Consider the following 21,605-nt stretch of genomic DNA (forward strand, 5'->3'; position numbering starts at 1 on the left):
AAAGTTTGTTCTTTGTCAAGAGGAAGCCAACCCAAGGATTAAATAAAGCCACAGAACATTTACTGTGTGAATGATGCAAAGGTGTTCATGGCTGTTTGTGCTCTTAATAGGCAGTTAGAATATGGTATAGTTTTCTTGGCACATGATAGTTACTGTCTTTTGGGAATCAAAAAATTTCAGAGTTAAATAGAAGGTTGTGGTTCAGGATCTGCTTTACCTACTTTATCTTGTAATGAGTCGTAAGAGAATTTATTTTAGCAATTCTTGTTAGTTCTGGTTTAACCTAGATAGGCATTGTAGGCATGCTAATATTTTGAGTACTATATTCATTTCCCTTTTATGGAGGCTTATTTTAGTTCTGGCTTTTGATTAGAGAATGAGCAAAATATACATAAAAATAAAGGATTGTAAGATTTTTGTATTTCTTTTTAACTGGATATTATTTGGCTTAAGGTAATCTCTTTTCTTAATAAGACTTTTTTTGCCAAATGGGTTGTTCTTTTTTAGTTCACATCAAGGACAGGAGTCTTGTGGCAAATATAAATAGTATAGCAATATCTTAGTTCTCTCTTTTTAGCTTGATAACCTTGTTTTTTGTTCAAAATTGCATTCAGGCTTTGAATTTGGAAAGTTGTTTTGAAAAATATTAAATAATTATTTTGGAATGACTTCTTAAGCTTTCAGATTTGAAATTTGTTTCTTGCAGATAGTTTTGGTTTGTTTGTCATTTTTAGTAGTTAAGTAAGAAACTTGGAAAGTAGATGAGTTTGATTCTTCCCTTTCATGAGCATTTCTTTTTATTGTGACCATAAAATTGAATTTTTTCTTGCTGCTTCCACCATTTCTGCCTTAATTCTCTTCTTTTTTTTTTTTTTTTATAAAATTCTTACTATTTTTATGTGGATCTGGATAGTTGTCTTATTTTGAATAAAAGTCTTGTAGCAGTGCATACAGGTAATACTTAATAAAAACCATATATGTACTGCATCTGCCTCTGGAATTCAAAGAACTCTTTTTCATATATATTCTGAGTTATACTTTCTGAAACTGAAAAGTAAATGATCTAGCCTAAATTAGGAGCAGTGAGCAGGAAGTTTGAATCTTATAAGTTACAGAGATGATTGCATTTTATTATTATGATTTATTAGTTACTACATCATGTACAGAGTTTAGTCCCCCTTCAGTAAATTTTTGAGGATGTCCATAGTTAATATTGAGTATAATCCCTTGGATTTCTGGTTTTGGCATAGCCATTCTGTCTGCTTTTTTAAAAAGAACTTTGAAGAAATCTTGGGTTAGGGTTCCCCTAGTTTTCAGACCAGCAAGCTCCCTTTAAACAGGGAATGATGTCTTTTAAAATTTCAGTGGTGTTGTCTCCATCTACTGGCAAAGAAGAAATATACACAAGGGTCTGAGATGATCTAAGAGATTTTGGAGAAACCACATTATTAGGTAAGATGTAACTTACATATTTAACCACTGCAATATAATGTGGCCCACTTAAAGGTAGAAACCTGTAAAATACTGTATATACTCTTAAAAAATAATTTATTGAGGTGAAATTCACAACATAAACCATTTTTAACTGAACAGTTCCATGGCATTTATCTATATACTCTTGAATCTGTCAGTTCCATAGCATTTACATAGCATAGTGTATACTCTTAAAAATAAACTGGTAACATTAAGGTAGGATCAGATTCTTCATCTGAATCAACACCAAGTGTCCTCTTGGGACTTATTTTAGTTTTAGTTTCTTTTTGTGGTAAGTTTGTTATGGTTGACCTATATCTAATTTTCATTCTACTTGTTATTTTTGTTTCTTTCAAAACAATTTAAAGTGTAAATTGTTTTACATATGTTTTAATCATCTATATTAGGGGTTGGCAAACATTTTCCTGAAAAGGGCCAGTTTTTATTATTTTAGGTTCTGCAGTCTCTGTTCCAAATACTTTTTCTGCCATTGTAGCATGAAAGTAGTCATAGACAGTAAGTACATAATCAAATAAGCGTGGCTGTGTCCTAGTAAAACTTTATTTACAAAAATAAGTGACAGTTTGTATTTGACCCACAAGCCATAGTTTGCTGACCCTTGGTGTAATAATTATGAGAGTATATACAGTAAATTTACTCAAATTCTAAGTAGAAGTAAGTAAGAAAATGTTCATCAAAACTCAAATATATAGAGAAATTTAAAACTAGATCCACTGTAATAACCTGGTTGTGGGCTTTCTTAGTTTTTTCAGATGAAAGTTTAAGGGAAATTTAAGGTGACCACTACTCACATTTAAAGATTGCCTGACTAATGGTATATACTCTCCTTTTGATTGATAAGTAGGACTCAACTCACTTAATGCAGGTGTCAATTTTTGAGCAGGTCGATTATTCAAGCCTCAGTTTAGTACATTGCGTGTATTTGAATTCCTTTCTCTGGGGGATAAGAAATCCTAAAAGACACAATCAAATTAAAATTTGATACATGTTACTACTGACACTATATGGATAGACTGTAGTTTGTGTAGTTGGAGAGAAAAAGTCATTCGAAAGAACTGAGTTTTTAAAGTGAGGGTATGGCACTCACAAAGGCTAAAGTAATGGATTTTTGTTTGAATGGGTTTTTTTTCCCTTTAAATTGGTTGTTTTTCCATATTATTTTATAGTTAGTTATTGGGAAAACGTATTTATTCATAGAATGGTGCAAATGCATTTGATACCTGAAAAAACAAGTGCATGATCAGTTCCAGTGCACATATTTAATCTTTATATTTAGCTTATATTGACACATTATCAGGAAATCCATCTCGTGGTGTTACTCAGTTAAGAGGTCTCCACTGTATTTAGTTTCTGTTCCTGCAGATCCACCAATTCAAGACTCTAGGTCATCTCACTCCCTCTTCCATCCAGAAGATGACTTCTATCCACAAGCAGGACTGAATCAAAAGACAGATTTTTCACTTAGCTCTTGAGCTGAACCACCTCCTCAATGACCTTCCTCTATCTCCATCAAGAACTGGAGCTCAGTTTTTTGAAGATGTAATAGAGCTACTCAGCCCAAACGTGGCTAATTGAAGACAAAAAGAAGATGCCTCATATGTCTCACCACAGTACAGCCAAACGTAACTGTGCTGTCCAACTCCTCATTCTGTAAAGTATGGCAGGGGCATCTGATTTTTGACTCTGTTCACCAATAAGACTTTAGCCAGTCAGTGGCTTTCTGAAGATCAGTAAAATCATCAAACTTTGGGTCAGCTGTCCAGAAATCAGATTGTGGTAAGCACTCAAGGAGAGATAGGTTCCGTAGGGAGCTACTTGCTAAAGGGTGCTTTGTTTTTATTAGTAGAGGTTGCTTTTATGGGAAAAGTTGGGGGGAGAGGTGGGTGGGAAATCATGTTAGCAAAGCTCCACCTCTTCCCCATTACTGTAGTTTGTTTTCTGGGAACCTTATAGCCTAGGATAATTTTCACAAGGATCACAAATATTTTGTACTACAGAACAAGAGGAATAGAGGGTCAGTGGCTTCTTTCTCCTCTCTATAGTCTTTCTTAGAAAAGTCAGCATTATTTTTGCTTCATGAAGAAAAAATCATGTAAATGAAGAGTTTTGTAGTAAATATCTAATCAAATTTTTCCTTCTCTCAGGCTGACTTAAATTGACAGTAACCACGAGGCATTTTTGTTTTGACCTTCATAAAGCATAATTTTTGTTGTACAAAAGTAGTATGTATAATTGTGCCTTAAATAAAACATTTGGGGTCGTGGACACTTAGTTTTGAGGATTAATGTAATATTTTAGCTGGTAGGGTACAATATTTTGATAATTATAGGTTAATATTAAAAAATAATTTTAAAGAAACTTTCCTATGCTTATTAGTAAGTATAGTCATTGGTACTAATTTTTTCATTGTAACTATTCATTATTGACTTCTAAGGTTAAAAAAAGAGCTGAAACCTATAGTTATCTACTTCTCAAAGATGATAAAATGTATTTCATGAGGAATTCTTCGTATTCTTTTAAATGTATCTTAAAATTAGAGGCAGTTCATTTTAAAAATGCATGGAAAATTCTTGTTCAACAGCTAAAAACGTTTTGCAAATTTAGAAGAGGTGACAGTTGATTACTAAGCATATTTATAGACAGTTTAGAATTTGTTTTTAAAGGCAGCATTTTTTGTTTTACTAAAATGACCTTTTTTTGCTTTTAAAATGACTAAATTTTATGTAAATAAAAACACAGCAATAGCTTATATGTATACACACACAAATATATATGCACACATATTTAAATAAACAATATATGTAATGGCCAATTTTTATCTGAAGATTTTGCTTTGTTGCCAACTTATCTATATGAATACCATAAGCTTCACTTTATCCCACGTAGACTCTATAGGAAAATCCCTTTTCAAATTTATTTCTATTTAGTATAATGTTTTGCAGAATCTTTTAGTTTGGGGGTTTTTGTTTTTCTTATTTTTTATTTTGATGTTTTAGTATTTACCTATTCGTTTCCAGATTGGTCTGCCTACAGATAGTATCCCCAGCAGCCATCTACTTGTTGGGACTGTGTTAAAGTGGGTTATGAAGTTGAGGTCTCCACAGGGCCTACCTGAGCAACCCTCTTCTGTAAACAGGATTTAGGTTCCATCTCTGTGCTCTAGTACTGATGCTAAGAAAATGTTAACTAAGTTAAACAGTTAAGCTATCAGCTGATGCAATTCATGATTTAAAAGTATAGACTGCTGCTGTACAGCTTTCTCTTTGAGTTGAGGTTACCCAGTTCTGCCCCATAGAATCATACTTATTCCCACTATTCTCCTTATGACTGAGTACTTTTAAATAATAAGGTGGATAGTAATAACAGTTGGCAGTCTCAGTGTGCCAGGCACTCTTCTAGGTGCTTTATATGTATTATTTAATCCTCACAACAACCCTATGAGGTAGGTACTGTTATTTTACCCATTTTATAAATGAGGAGACCAAGGTGTACAGAAGGGTTAACAAACTGGCAGAGTCACTTGTACACCTATGTTATCTATGAATAGTTAGATTTTTCAGTTATTTGTAGCATCTCATTCTTCACATTCCCCAGCTTTGTTGGTTTTCTACTGCTTTAAAGTCTTACTGCTAATTAAATAAGTAGCATTTACCAGTCATCTTTTTATTTAAAGGTGTCATACTCTTTAAGTAGGTGAGTCCCACTGAATTGACTTTTTTGTTTTGTTTTGAACCTGTATCAGTATGGGGCACCTGGCTGGCTCAGGTGGTGGAGCATGCCACTCTTGATCTTGGGGTCATGAGTTTGAGTCCCATGTTCAGCATAGAGATTACTTCAAAAAAATTAAAAATTAAAACAATTTAAAAAGCTTTATCAGTATAGCAATAAATTCAAAGGATATCATGGAAAAATTTTTAATAAGATGTTTCTTTTTGGATATGTTAAGGTTATATTATCTGTGCTTACAACCATTTAGAAATATTTTTCCTTAGGGGCACCTAGGTGGTTCAGTCCATTAAGTGTCCGCTTAAGCATCCGAGTCTTGGTTTCAGCTCAGGTCATGATCTCATGGTCCTGGGATCAAGCCCCGCATCGGGGTCTGCACTCAGCGCAGTCTGCTCAAGATTCTCTCCCTTTCTCTCTCTGCCCCTTCCCCTGCTTGAGCTTTCTCTCTAAAATAAATCTTTTTTTTTTAAAAAAGACATATTTTTCCTTAAAAGATTTACATGTAAGGAATTTTTTTCTTCTTCACTTGCCCACAAAGTGATGGCTGCTTTGGGTGTTTTCTTCTCCCTCTCCTCCTCCTCCTCCTCTTTCTTCTTTTTTTGGTCATGCTGTTAAAGTTATCTATGAAATTAGATAAGGTTTGGTAAACTAATAGAAATTATTCAGTTTATATAGCTTGACATTGCATACTTAGTCATGAATTTGAACTTAGACTATCACAAAATATAATCAATTTTACTTTTATTAAATCTAGTTTTGCTTACCATTTATGGCCTGGTTGGACTATATATTTACACAATTACAGGCTGTTCTCATTGTCTTAATACCAAAGAGAGTATAGGCTGTCAGGTATTGTTTATAAGAAGGAATGTTGATGTACTGTTAATGTAATAGTTTGTTATTATATATTCATTACTTTTCTATGTAAAATTTAAATTTTAGCAAAATCAGTCCACAACAGATTATATACAAGATTAGTTCCATTATCACTATTTTGCAGGTATTATTCTAGTAGATTTTATTTTTAAAGTTTTGTATTTTGAACATATTCATAAATTCGTATCTTTGCATAGTAGTCAGTCCTACTTAAGACGTATCTTTGGGTATGGTATTTTTATATAATTGTTTCTTTATAGCATTCTGCATTATTTTTAAACTTTTGGCTTTTTCAAAAGGTATGTTGTTCAGTGATGGAAGATTAAAACTTTGTAAAGAGAAGTTTGAAGAAGGATGGTTAGTGAAATACTAAGTAGAGAAAGAACGTGGAAAATAGGAAATAGGCAGTTCAGGACAGGAATCTTTGTGATGAGAAAGTTAGGAGAAGATAAATGTAGTTAAGAGCATCTGTGGAATAGATTTGGAAGCATTCTGGAATGCCTCTGTGCATTTGTTTATTTCTATATCTCTGTGACCCCACACAATAAATGATTGTTGTCTCTTTTTATTATACATATCTTACAGCTGTTTTCTGTTTCCTACTAGACAGTACTTAGTGTTTGACTTCTATAGATTTCTGCTTTAATATATCCGTCCAAATGACTTAGACCCTGCTTGCCTTGTGTCTCAATTTCTATTTTTCTCTCTGAGATTTTGCCTTTGTAGCACATAGTAGAACTTCCACCTCTGCTCACTGTTACCTTGTATCTTTCTATATTCTTCCCCCCCAACCACCTTAGTTTCTGTATATATATTTTAATACAGAAACACCTTCCTGTTCAAATGGTGAATCTGTTTTGAGGATAGGAATTTCTATAGCTAACAATTAATTCTATTCTCATGGTAAGGAAACAGCCTAGCAATATATTCCCCCATCTTTAGTGCCACCTTTCATTCTCTGTAAACAAGTACATTTTTAAAAGTAATGTCAAATTTTAAGATGTATTTTTATATTAAGAATGGTCACAGTAGTAGAATGTATAATAAAGTTATAGTTTTGATTTAATCTGAAGTCCTGTGTAAGAAGTTGGAAATGTCACCTTTGTATGGTGTTCACCTTCCTATGCTTGGATAATATTGTTTACATAGAAGTTTCCTCTAAAATGGAAGTATGTTAGGGTTCAGAGGAAACAAATCCCAAATAACAGGGACCTTACTTAGCTTACTTTAGAGTATGGAGCAAGTGATAACAGATATTGAGAACAAATGAAATAATTTATATAAATGCAAAAATAAAGTATTTTGGTTATTAAATGCATGTAAATAATAAACTTCCTTAGGAACAAACAAAAGGCTTTGATGGTTCATAGTTCATCAGCCTTGAGATGAGGTCATTGGGAAAAAGTATTGACTAAATTGATGTTTTTTTTCTTAATCATCACAAATCTATTTTTGAAAAGACCCATAGTTAATAAAAATGTTCTTACCAGTTAAGGCAGTAGTAATATATCTGAAATCTGTCAGTTACTTGGGTTGGCCACAAAGTACACCAAATGTTTTTAGGATGAAAAATGTTAAATTTAATTAGAAGAGCAGCTCTATAGTTAAATTGTTGTGCCTTATCCTAAATGATAGTGATTGGATACCAAAGATTTGGTTATTTTTATTTGGTCTAGGGGTATGGCTTCACTTTGTTTTTGATTAGTCAAGAAACTGAAATAAAATGCGACTAATAGGATTCAAAACAAGTATACTTTATCATCCTAGCCTGGAGGTAGGGGTAGTGATACTATTAGCATAGTAACAATTGCTCAAAATTTGTCTTCTACAAATGATTAGTTTTTAAGGAAACTCAGTAGTTGTCCTTGTGTAGTCATATAGGCTTGCTTCTCTTTCTCTGTTTTGTCTATATTGCTTAACTTTGGGTAATTCTATTTCATTTACTCAACAGGTTTTTTTTTTCTTAATCAAGTATTTACTATATATTTGGCATTGTCTTATGCGCAAAGGGCTCTGGAAACTATAAAGATTGGTAGTACAATGGTCGCTACTTCCTAGAATCCTTTGCATGATTTCCCTGTTCTTCCCTAAAACATTCCCAGAACAAGATTTTTATCATTTTTGTGTGGTTGTGTATTAATGACAGAATTAAATTTTCATGAAGCCTAGATGTTGAATTTGTTGTTACTAGTGGTTTGTTTGTTTTTTTTTAATCTGAATCCAGTGAAATCTGGTGCATAGATCTTCTATAAATATTTGTTCATGGTGTTTGAAGTTAATAATCACTGTTGAGTATAAAGTATAAAATTTTCTTTTTATAAAATTTTGTCACAAAATGAATTTAAAATCTTTTGTAAATCCATTTTAGTGATTGCTTATGGTTTATAATTCTGTGCTTTTTGAATTCTAGAGTGTATTACAAGAGCTACATTAAATGTAGGCAAGAAGATAGACACAAAGAAATAAAATAATGTATATAAGGCAGTTTTTTGGGTACTGTAGTTTTTCCTGATATTGCCAGTAGGTTTTGATATCTGGTATTTTTGACTGTTACATTTTCAATCTCGAGTAGCCCAGTGGTGCTAATTTAGATGCCATGTCTGAATCAGTAAATGTAGAACAAGACTGAATTCTGAAAAATTCCAGTATTTAAACCCACCAATCCAGACATCTCTTTCTTGAACATTACTTATCTTAATAGAGATTTAAAATAAAGGTATTATTAGCAGGTGATTGTTGAGAAGAAATTCTGAGTATAGAGGAAGGTCATTGAGACAGGTCAGCTAGAGGTGGACACACAGCCTGCCTAATAATTGGATGGATGCTACCTGGCTGGAAGATGGAGCTGATTGGTGGATCAAAATCTCAAAGGGAAACCTTCCGTTTTTAATTTAAATGTTTACTAAATTTATATTCCACAAAGTTCTATTATATTGTATGCTGCCATTTAAATATTAAAAAGTGACATCACCAATGATTATTATTACCCTGCCAAAAGATTGTTGTGATTTTGGGTTTATGAAATATATTTGGTTGAGTGGTACTTAGTGTACTTTTCCTATTACTTTAAGATATGAACTTCTTAATTATATTCAAAGTTAGAACACAACATCTCTTATAAATAAGTTGTTTCTACTTCTATATGTCTATTTACTAAAGGCTGTCTTTGTTATTTCTTCAGGTTTACGTGAGATTAAGACCATTCTTCAGGGAATTCCTGGAACGAATGTCTCAGATGTATGAGGTAAACATGCTTAAGCTAATTACATAAGTATTTTTATTTTATTCAATATAGTACCCATATTTAGATCATGTATAATGATTACTTCTTTTCCCCTGAATTTGTAGATCATTCTTTTTACTGCTTCTAAGAAGGTGTATGCAGACAAGTTACTGAACATACTAGACCCTAAAAAGCAACTGGTCAGGTAAATTTAATTAAGAAATAGTGGAAATGTCTGTCACACTGATCTATGAAATTACTATGATTCTATTTAATTTTGATGGCCATTTTCAGTTGGCTGCATATATAGAGATTGGTTGTGTTGAATGGTGAAATGAATTTTTTTAAGCCCCCAAACTCTTTAAGAGTTCCTAATGATATAACTCCAGACAGACGTTCTTTAAAGGATACAAAAGTCAAATGTATATATTCACTCACGGTTCCATCTGTATCCTCACTTCTTTTGGGACTGGGGGGAGATTGGGGGTATGTGGAATTTTTCACTGTGTGCATGATACTTTCACTTCCTTATGTCTCTGAGATAATGCATGTTATATCACCTTTTTAATGGCATAGAGAAATAAAGGTTAATTTTAACAGAAAGGATAAATTAAACTCTTTTGCTTTTTTCAAGAGCAAATTTGTCCTCCATGGAAAGGCAACATTACATGACTCTAATTGGAAATTGCAGTTGGTTTAGTCACTCAAGTTATCCTGATCTGGACTCAGTGCCTTGTGTGTGTCCTGAGCCAGCAGATGCAGTGTGTTCCTGGTTAGGTGGGAGTGCCTTGGGTAATTTTAAAACAGTTTGAAAATTAGTTCCATTATTTCTGTCAACTGAAGTGAGATATTAAGACTGCTAGCAGTCTTGCTGCATCCTTTAAGATGTCGGAGTTAGTCTTTGATGTTTTTGACCAAGAGCTGTGAGAGATGCCAGAAAAGGCTCATAAAAGCTTTAATAGCTGGGAATTAATTTTCCTGAATACTTTCTTCCATGTTTTTGTAGTGGAAAATCCTAATTTCTACTGTTAATAGGACCTTTGTTATTGAGTGGTTGCAACTATGCTAAAAGACTTTTTTCTCATGTCCACACTTAGGAGATTTTCTTTCTTGTAAAATAGAACTGTGATTTTTTTTTTTTTTAATCTAAAGGATCAAAATTTGTCCTTGTTGTCGCTTTCCATTTTATCTTCCATATAAGCAAGCATCAGATACAAAAATGAAAATGGTGTTTTCTATTCATGAAAGTATAATACATGCTCATTTTACCTAACTTTAACAAAAGTACACAAATGATTTTGCTTTGATGACTTCATTCATTCTGAAGATTTCTATTCAGCACCTCCAATGTTCCATGGAACAGTGGTGAGCAATACAAGCCTTTCCCTCTTAGAGCTTTCATTTTACTGGGGGGCAAGTCATAGTCATGGAATTATGATGTTACAGATTAACACCCCTCTTTTAAACTAGTTTTATAAAATCTACATATTTGGGAGTTTAAATTTGTTTTATGTAGTGGTATTTGAGTCATTTAAAAAGGAAGAACTTTTTAAACAGTATACTGAATTCATTAGAGTGCTTAAGGGAATTATGTTGAAGACAAGGTATACTCCGAAATTCCTATGATCTCTGAATCTCACAAGTCCAAATACAAATCTGATGACTGGCAGAAGTAGTTTCTTTCTAAAACTGCAAATACCTGCTACTGACCCTCAGACTCCTGAATAACTGGAGGGGTTTTAGTGTAATTTAATTGAAGTAATCATTAGTATCCACATACATACTTATTTGTCTCCTGTCTTGGGTGAGTTTGCTGCTATTAGGGAAGAAACATTAGTAACTTGCATTATGTGCTGCACCTGCCTCTCTAGTTTCCTCATATGTAATGTAAATGTTTATATAAATAAAAATGGAATCTTTTATAGGCCCAACCAGGACTTAAATTCTTTTGTCTGGTCTTAACCTTTTCAAACTAAGATGGTCTTTAAGCCATACAGAGGTAGATACCATTTAATGAAAAGTATTCTTTATAAAACGGGAGGAAGAGAACTATTTTTACTACATTTTGTCTGGTTGGAAAACTCTGTCATCACCACTGGCACTGGTGTTTTTAAGGTTGAGTTTTTTTGTTGTTTTTAGAGCTATGGCAGATTTTGTTGGTAGAAAATGCCCCTTTCTTGAAATTCCATAATTAAAAATATAGGTATGAATAGGCCCTAGCTGTTGAAAAATTGTTTAGTGGGATTAAGACACAAGGAAGCCAAACTACCAAATTATTAATATATGCGAATGGAGCATTTCAAGGTGATCTGTATTAATTATTAGTATTCGGAGACTAACATTTTGAGTGCTAAATGAGATGATATAATTATGACAGTATATAAGTATTATTATAAAGCCTTTAATAGTTTTAAATGATAACAGCATTTTTTAGTTGAGTATCATTGGTGAAACATTAGTTTACATTTGTAATACTTAAATCAGAATTCATTTCATTCAATCCTTGTTTTTTCAAATGATCATATATACACTCACACTAAAATAAAAGAAAGATGGGTGTTTGGGAAAAGTTGAAATGATGGAATGTTTTGGCCTCCACACCTTTTCTCAAAAACTATAAGGGAAACTAAAAACATTTTTAAAAATGCCAACACAGAAACATTCCTTCTTATATTTTCTATTCTGGCATGTACAGGGATAGGGAGGCTGTGTGGTCTTCTGGTTAGAGCAAAGGACTGGGAGCCAGGAGGATCCTGGGTTCCAATGCGGGGCTAACCACTGACTTACTGTGTGACCTTGGGCAAGTCACTTGACCTCCTTGTGCCTCAGTCAACCATCTGGAAAATTGGTTAAAAAGCAGGACCTCGCTGACAACCAGATGCTGCATCTGAACTGAGCTTTCCTGGGTAAATAAATTACAAAAACAATTTACAGAGTTTTTAATCCCTCTTTATAATTTAATAATAACATTTTGGGATAAGCCGAAGTTCTTAAAGGCATGGTAATATTTGGTTGTAAGGTTTCAGTAATTGCTAACATTTTTAAAAGTAAAACTGTAGCCCAAAGCTTAGGCTCACATTTATAATTGAATTTCCTTTGTGAGAGAAAATAATAAGGCTTAAATTGTAAAGCCTATGGTATGTGTATATGTTTCAGAAATGTAATTTTTAGAGATTTTTTTTTTAGTTAATTTGTTTTTATTTTTATGTTTAGGCATCGGCTTTTCCGTGAACATTGTGTTTGTGTACAAGGAAACTATATAAAGGACTTAAATATCCTTGGAAGAGACCTTTCAAAGACTATAATAATTGACAACTCACCACAAGCCTTTGCATATCAGGTAGGAAGGGAGGGTTGCTAAACAAATGCAGATTGGGGAAAAAATATATATAATGAGAACAAATGCTGCCAAACAGAGTATGATGGGAGAACAGAATTTTCACTGATGAAATTTCCCGGTTTAGTGTTATCTTTTAGAATTAGAAATGCCAAATTGCTATATTCCTTGTGGAAAATTTTCTTTTAAATGAATTACAACACAGATAAAAATCTGGGTAGTAAGTCTAAATAAGAAGGAACTATAAAATATACATCAGTTAATGGTATTCTTAGCAGTTGTTAAGTAATTGTAAACATGTTTGAGAATTATAAATAGCTTAACCATGTTCTGGTATGTTTGCTTTGACATTCTGAAATAACTTCTTAGACTAATTTGTCAATATATTTATACCCTGTGTCAGTATTTCTTTGAAATATAACTTGGGGGTGCCTAGGTGGCTCAGTTGGCTAAGCACCTGCCTTAGGTTCAGGGTCCTGGGATCGGGCCCCGCGTCCAGCTCCCTGCTCTGCAAGGGAGCCTGCTTCTCCCTCTCCCTCAGCCTGCTGCTGCCCATGCTTGTGCTCTGTCTCTCTCTCTAATAAAGTCTTAAAAAAAAGGGGGAGCCTTTAAAAGAAATATAAGTTGGACTAGAAATGAGGCATCCTTGCAAGATCTGTTTTACATTATGAATATTTTCATGTGATAGTTCTGAGATTTCCTTCACAATAAATCTGCAGAATAGGGATGGTGGGAGTTGGGTTGGATGTAGGTAGAACAAGTAAAAAAGTAAAAAGATGAAAAAGGAGAAAAGGGGAAAACTGCATATGATATTGAAATATGTTTAATTTAGGTCATTGCTCACATTTTGAAATGTGTTTTTAAGAATTTCATATTGGTTCCTGGATAAAATCATTTCACTTGTCCTCTATCTTAAACACAGTATTCTGCATAAATGTTAAAGACAACCTAGAGATTATTTACTATAAAACAAATATGGTTTGCATTCTTGTTTCTAGACTCCTCTTCAGTGAAATATCACTGAATCTGTTTGTTACATTAACGCTGTTTCAGGTTATCCTGCTGTTTGTTGGGAATAAAACAATGAAATGTGACATGGTCCGTGTGTAAAAGTATAGGCTTTCTGGTAGTGTTCTCTTTACATTGGCAGTACCCCTTCATTCACGATACCTTGCATTGACTAATAGTAGCCATTTCTTGAATCAGTCAAGTAATATTTTGTTATGTTAATGCAAAACTTGTTTCAGTGGATCTTTCTTGTTTAGTTTCATATACACTAGGAAGGCATTATGCAGAAAAACCAATTAGGCTTTGATGTATTCTTTAACATCTGTCTCTTGCACTGTGGAGTTGTTAAATATGACAAGCAGTAACTTTGACGGCATTCCTTTTCAGAGGAACTTACATAGATCAGTATTTCTTAAGTATCTGTTATTTCTCTTTCAAGGTTTTACAAACTAGTCAAAATGTAAATTAAGAGGATTTAATTATTTATTGTTTTAGCTATCTAATGGAATCCCTATAGAAAGCTGGTTTATGGATAAAAATGACAATGAACTCCTAAAATTGATTCCATTTCTGGAGAAGCTTGTAGAACTGGTAAGTATCTTAATTTTCTTTCTCTATTTTGCTTTTGTTGCCTCAACTCTATTGAAATAAACCTTTTTAATTGCTTTATGTGTACTGACATTTTAAGTCAACTTGGTGTCAAATTAGGGCAAAAGTTGGAAAGGATTACAAGCATTTCCTAACCTTGTAAATTATATTAAAATCATGCTTATCAGTATTTAAAAATTTGTAGACTGGGTGTTTTTATTTCATTGCGCTTCTTCTTGCAAGTCACTAACTAGTAGTATTAAATTGATTTCACTTTGCTTTCATTGTTGAGGTCTAGAATTCATGCTTATGCTACTAAAACTTTATTCTGGGGTTATTTTTTCCTAATATATAAAGTAGAGTTCAGTGGCTTAACACTTTTACCTGTCTTTTGGTTTTGCCTCTTAGTGCATAATCATTCTTTACAGAATTAAAACTTGAATGACAGTTCTTTTTTAAAATCTAAATTTAATTCTTAGTTAACTGCTTCTATAGTATCTTTATGTTTGGCAAACAAAATAATATAAGTTGTAAAATAAATAGTATATTTTCTCTGCAAAGGAAAAATGTTCACAATGTTATGAGGGTCATATTTTTGAAATTACATGGCTTTTAAAATGTCTTTTTCTCCACACAGAATGAAGATGTTCGACCTCACATCAGAGACAGATTTCGCTTGCATGATTTGCTGCCCCCAGATTAAGTACAAAGACTTGTCAAATCACTGAAGGGGGAGAGAATGCAGGACCCTTTTGGACTAAGACAAAAACATTGCCATTACTGTTGAAATTTTGCATTTTTGTACCCCGTCTTGCTTTTCTTATCTTTGGTGCCCAATAATAATCAAGGGTTACAGAAAGAGACTTTATCTCAGATTGAATACACACAGTAGGTAGGCTAAAACAGAAGAGTCTTTAGAACTAGTGCAACTCCAGTGAAATTTTTTTATGTACAGGACATCTGCAGTTTATAAAGAATTCTGTTTCTGCCACCAGCAGTTTGACCTGTAGTCACACAGGATTTTATGATAATAACAGAGATGAAAATGGACTTTTATTTTCTCTCTGTTTGGTGCTCTAAGTGGGTTTGTAGCCACTTTTCTGTTACTTTAAGATTCTCATTTCAACAGGAATGGCCAGTAAAAGTTGTTTTATTTTTCCTGTTAAGGTTTATAACCTTTTTACATTTTTGACCTGTATTAGATTAGATTTTCATTATGCATTCCTTTTAGTTGAGGCGCTTCATAGTTTTCTGGAAATAGTCAATTTTTAGTTTTTTATTATACATTTGAATGGCCGTTTTCCTGCTTTGTCTGCCTGCATATTGTATATTTGTTTAAAAATATTCTCTACTTTTAGTCCATGTAAGTTTCATTTAGAAAGACATGCATTTATATTTTGTTTCTGTAATATTCTACTGTAGGTGAAATCTTTTAAAAAAAAATCAAAGGACTGGGTAGATAAGAATATATGAATGACTAATATTCAAAAGATTTAAACCATTGTGATGGCATGTGTTCCCAAATGGTAATATCTTGCAATGGCACACAGATTTAATGGATAAAGGTATACCTCAGACTTCACTGTGCTCACCAATCTTTGAGGAGAATGAGTTTGGTCACCTGTTGGGCTTGATGTGGTTACTGCTGCCTTTGGTTTTCTCCAGGAATGAAGTATTCAGCACAGTGACTCAGTATTTTTAGTTATTTTGCATGGGCTGGTAGTACCTCTGTTATGCTCTTGGTTACAATCAATTTAAAACTCTGTGTAACAGTCTTGGTACCTTACAGTAGCTATGCATAATCCTGTGGCACAGTAAACTCCCAAGCCACCAATGCAGTTAATATGCTCTCATAGTGGTTTTCTATGCTATATGAAAATAGTCTTCAAGCCTTGGTTCTCTAATGCAGCTACCACAAGAGGTTGATATTTTTATAGTGGTGTGTAATCTCCTTTTCGGGAGGCTTTTTATGGAAGGTAGAATTTGTAAAAGTTAGTATGCTTTGCCTCTCAACTGCATTAACATGCCACAGGCTCAGACTGTTTTTGTGTAAAGGATGTCAAAGAACGGCACTTTTTCTAAAGAGAAGTTTGATATTTTGTATGCTTGTTAAGAAAGTACAGTATTGGAAATTAAAGGTGGACAACTGATAATTGAGGAGTATGTCACTTAATTTTTTATGTATATTACCTGTTTACTTGTACAACTTATTGTACAAATTACATGCAGCTTCATTTTCAAATGAATCCTTAAAATAAGGAAATCTTTTTAGGAAAACATTTAATTTTTGTATTTTTGATTTTAAAGGCATGAGTTATGTCAATTTTCAGTGTATTAATGAAGATTTTAACTTTTCATCAGGTTGAGTGTTTTCTTACTATATTATCTGTTGTGTATGTAGTTAGCATATTGTGTCACTGAACTGTTTAAAAAATCTAGCATGTAGAGCAAGCCTGTTTTGTGGAAAATCCTTATTCATTAAAAAAATAATCATGGCAGATTTTCTGCAAAAAAAAAAAAGCAAAACATTTGCAATTCAGAATACTGGTTTTTTTTTTATTTGTTTGTTTGTTTTGGTTGTTTTTGTTTTAATTTAAAGAAAGGTATTTTGCTTGCAGGAAAAAATACTCCAGATTCATTTTAATGAGAATCTTTGAAATGTATTTATCTTTAGGGCATCTGGGCATCTTTATGCTGTTTGTCTTCTGTCTTTCTTGAAATAAAATGTACATACGTTACCTTTACATATGCTCTTGTTCAAAATTGTGAACCCAGTTACATTTCTCTTTGCTCCCCTTTTATGCTCAAACAGTAAAACCCAAAACCTATACAAGATCTAAGCTTTCAGCATGCATTATAATTGCTGAAAGCTTTTCTGATTAAGTAAACACAGTCTCAAAGGGCTTTCCCGTAACTGAAAGGGAATTGTAAGCACCTGTACTGTTGTGCTTATGGGCACTTTAAAATAAACACCAACTTTTAATCCTCTTTTATTAATGGTAAAGCTGTTCTCAGTCCCATGCTAGGAGAGTTAAGTCAACTGACAAAGGAATCTAGCATAACAAGATTCTGTAAAGGAATAAAGAGAAATTTTATATGGCCTGAGAAAATTTCTTGAGACCAATTTATTTTTCTTCATTACTCGATTTGAGTCATTTTAAATTTGTTGTTAATACAAAATTTAAAATAATTTGTGAAGAGACAGTTACTCAGTTTCCTTCCACTTTAATATGTTTTACCTTCTCATTACCCCTTCTTTTCTTTAGCTCTTGGTAAATGTTACCTTAAACACTTCCATTTAGTTAAGTGGAGGTGCCTATTTTGTGAATTGAGATGTGCCCAGCCGCTTCAATTCAGGCAGGAAACATGAACTCTTTAAAAACTGACTGTAGGAAATGCAGGAGAGATGGATACCTGATAAGACACAGCAAAAGTGACCTATTTACACATTACATATCTGAAGTACATATTATAATTGTGATATTTCCAGTGATAAATGTCTGGCTTTTAAGACATTCTTTTAAATATTTGTATTGTTAGGATGTTTAAATCAGTTGTGTTTTTTAATTCTATGTAAAAATGTAGCCCTAATCAGATTTATATCACCATATTTCTCTTTGAGTCTTAAAAGAGTTGATAACGATTTGAAACCATAATTGTTTTATATTAGCTAGTATGTGTATTTATTTACCCGATGGCTTTATCTTGTTTCCCAAAATTGGGGGGGGGGGTGTTGAAAGCATTGTAACTTCTATAAATGGCTATTTTCTTGTACCTGTCAGTGAAATGGATGTGTACATTGTTTTTTTATATTTCTCTGGTTTTTCTGGTTTGTTTGGTTATTGTTACTGTTTTGTTTTTGTTTTTTGTTTTTAGTGTTAAACATAGAATGGTTTAAAAAAAAAGTTATCTTTGGCCAATGACTTTTTCAGCTAGATACTACTTTCATTCAACCTTCTAAAGAAGTTCGTTTTCATTGTTTTGTTCAGTCAACTTGCCTGAAAAACAGAGAGACTTCATCTCATCAGTGAAGAAAGCATTTCATTATTCCTACAGATCTTTACAGCGAGCACAGAATACTTCATAAGGACCAGATCTCTTCCACATCTTGTGTCAAACACATAAAGCTGAAATGTAAAGGACACTGAAGCCTTCATTTAATTGTACTAACATGATGGTGTTATATACCACATCCGTAGCTAGTTAAAGTTTTCTGAACTGACTTCTCTTTGTCTTCCTAGGTATTTATTTGTTATCTCTTTTAATCTTGTGTATCTAAATTAACTTAGTTAATAGTTACCCACTGAATTACTATGCCAAGCAACTAGGAAAGAATGTTTATTTTATTTCCCCTTATAGGGGAAGAGTGGACTGGGAACAAAAATGTATGGGCCAAAAGGCCTTAGGTTGTCATTCATTCACTTTCTTATTCCTCTCATGAGCTATATTTGAGTATAGTATTTTTTCAGTGCTAATATGCTTGATTATGTCATTACTTTTCATATCTTCCCAAGGTGAAAACCTGCTAGGAACCTGTATAAAACACATCTTAAAATTTCAGATTAAGAACCACAAAACTCAGTATCTTATATTTAAATGCCACTTAAATTATTATTGGAATCCAAGTCTCACTCACTAGGATACATTTTTATAAAATGTTTCTCTGTATCTTGAATTGAAAGTACTTGCCCAGAGGCAAGAGTTCTGGGGATATAATGTGTTTTGAGAAATTTTTAAGAGGGGATAAGAGAGCAGCAAGTTTATATTTAGTTACTTTTTGGTTTTGATATTAGTATTTTAAAATACATCAGCAGTTCCCAAACCTCAGCATTAGAATTACTCTGAAGAGCTTATGAAAAACAGATTCCTGAGGCCTAGCCCCTACAGAATTGTCTCAATGGATCTAGAGTGGGGCCTGAGAGTTCTGTGTTTTTTAAAAAGCTCTCCAAGTGATTCTAATAGCCAGCTTTGGGAAATCACTGTTTTAAATAATGTGACAGTGGTTTGAGAGTAGGCAACTAAATAAAAGTTTACCAGACATCTCTGTGGTAGTTTTTTGTTGTTTTTTTTTTTCAAGCTGGGACCAGATTTTGCAGAACTTACTCAAGATACATGGAGGAATAATAAAGAAGATTCAGGCTACTGCTCATTATCATTCTTGTCTCATACTTTTTAAGAGTTTGCATTTCTAGCACTTGTAATAGTTGATCATATATATACAGCTGAAGGACATCCCTGAATGAGACCATTATATATATTAACTGTAAAATATTTCACTATTTTTTTATTTTATAAATCTTTGTAGAAATAAGCAATGAAATACTACTTTCATCTTTTGAAATGGGATTTTTCAAGGCAGTGTCCTTTTGGCATTAAGGTAGGGGGGAGTTAATATTCTCTCTGCCTTTTTCCATGTGAATCAATATAAAAGTCATGGATATTTAAAAATCTCAGTTTAATTTCTACATATTTACTATGCAGTATAGCCGTGAACAAGTAATGTAGACTTAGTTTTCTCATCTTCAAATGCCCTGATCACCCTACCTCACAGGGTTGTTGTGGGGATAAATAAAACTTTTATGGAAGCACTTTTCTTTGACGATATTTTATCAGCCATTAGAATCAATATCTAAGCTTATATTTGTATAGTGCTTTTTTTGTTACAGGATTTTTTTCACATTACTTTCCTCTTTGATATGTATCTTCAGGACATACGGGTAAGGTACACAGTAGGTTACAGACAGGAGGAATCACAATTTCTGGAACTACTGTTTGAGGAAGTAGAATAAAATCTGAATAAAGGGGTGGATTTTGAAAAGCAGATATGATGACCAAGAACCAGATTATGGTGAGCCTAAAATGGGGGAATTTATACTTGATACAATGGGCAAAATAACGAACCAGCATAACTACAAAATAGCACTCTGGTTCCAACCCAATCTCTGTGGTGAGACTTTTTTTCCCATCTTTATTGAGTAAAATTGATACTGTGTAAGTTTAAGGTATACATGTGATGACTTGATACATATATTGTGAAATGTTTACCACAATAAGGTTAGTTGACACATCCTTCACCTAATTACCATTTTTGTTAGGGTGAGTTGAGAACATTTAAAGTCTACTCTGATAGCAACTTTCAAGTACACATTTACCACACTGTTAACTACAGTCACTGTGCTGTAAACTAGGTCCCCAAAACATCAGATCCTCATACAACTGGATGTCTATCCTTTGGACAGCATCTCTTCGTTTTCCTCAGCCCCTGGCTGTGATGGGGTATTTGATGACTATTTTCCCTAAGCTCCCATGGAGTTTAGTGTACATACACATTTGAGAGGCCCTGCAGTACCCCTACTGTAGGCTTTAGAAATAATGACTTCAGGTGAATAGTTGACTTGGGAGTTTGGTTAATAAAAGGGTCGTTCAGAGTCAATCTGAATCCAAATCCGTAAGTATTCATTACTAGACAAAGTTTTCTGAGCCTTGATTTATTCTCTGTGCAAAGGGTGCACCAAGATCTACCTTTCAGAATTACAAAGATGGAACATGTCAAGACAAACTGTAAGGCAATATACAAATAACTACCACAATGGAAATGTTAAAGCGGCTAGTTCTCTTGAGGATATGTAGGCGATACATATGCACAGTGTCTGGGGAGAGGTCTGAAGCTAGAAGGGACAGGAAAGGGCAGTGGAAAATCATGGAATTCCTTTTTTGTTTTAAAGGAAAACATGGGCAGTAGGGTACATTCAAATGAAGACAGGAAGTAATAATGGAGAGGTCACCTATGAAAATATATTTGATGAAAATATGCTGAGTGTTAAGGAAAAAGTGGGTGATGAGAAAACAGTACTGAATGGCTTGAGAGATCTGGTAAGTAGTTGGGGTAGCGGGTTGACATAAATGATTTCATCTTAGTGGATGAACCAAATGAACTAGATAAGAGTTTTAGTAGCTACCACATAATGAGCTTTAATGTTACATTCTATATATGGCAATATTTGTTGAAAGTATAAGTAGCCTTCCTAATGACAGTAAAACACTGCCTTACTGTGTGTTAGCCACTATTCTAGGCTCTACGAATGGCAAAAAAAGCAAACCTGACACTGCCCTCAAGCTTACAGTCTAGTAGGGAAGACTAACAATAATGTTGGGAAAAGGGTCACAAAGGAGAAGAATGGCTTTGAGAATGCCAGTTACACAATCTAGTGTGGAGCCAGGCTTGGGTTGGCTGAAAAAGCATTACGTTGAGATCTGTAGAACATTTACTGAAAATGTAAAGCCAAGCTTGGTTGTGGGAGGAGGGGACGTAAAATCAAGCAATGGAGTATATGATCAGATTTGTCTTGAAAA

The 21,605-nt window shown here is 33.4% G+C and overlaps 1 protein-coding gene and 1 long non-coding RNA gene across 3 annotated transcripts in view; one reads left to right on the top strand and one right to left on the bottom strand.

The window, feature by feature from the left end:
* The window catches only part of CTDSPL2 (CTD small phosphatase like 2), an 80,637-nt gene extending 60,797 nt beyond the window's left edge, over window positions 1-19,840 (top strand). For both annotated transcript variants that reach the window (XM_028126653.2, XM_028126651.2), the window contains exons 9-13: window positions 9,278-9,340; window positions 9,445-9,524; window positions 12,533-12,659; window positions 14,160-14,255; window positions 14,890-19,840. In XM_028126653.2, the coding sequence (XP_027982454.1) occupies window positions 9,278-9,340; window positions 9,445-9,524; window positions 12,533-12,659; window positions 14,160-14,255; window positions 14,890-14,955 (432 nt within the window). In that variant the 3' untranslated portion in view covers window positions 14,956-19,840. The remainder of the gene's footprint in view (window positions 1-9,277; window positions 9,341-9,444; window positions 9,525-12,532; window positions 12,660-14,159; window positions 14,256-14,889) is intronic.
* Window positions 1-21,605, bottom strand: part of LOC148163937 (uncharacterized) — a 44,746-nt gene that overhangs the window by 16,271 nt on the left and 6,870 nt on the right. The gene's annotated exons all lie outside the window — the stretch shown is intronic.

This window comes from Eumetopias jubatus, unplaced genomic scaffold (assembly GCF_037043125.1).
Source record: "Eumetopias jubatus isolate StellerSeaLion01/CBP00866 unplaced genomic scaffold, mEumJub1_p1.0 scaffold_7, whole genome shotgun sequence".
NCBI classification, from domain to species: Eukaryota; Metazoa; Chordata; class Mammalia; order Carnivora; family Otariidae; genus Eumetopias; species Eumetopias jubatus.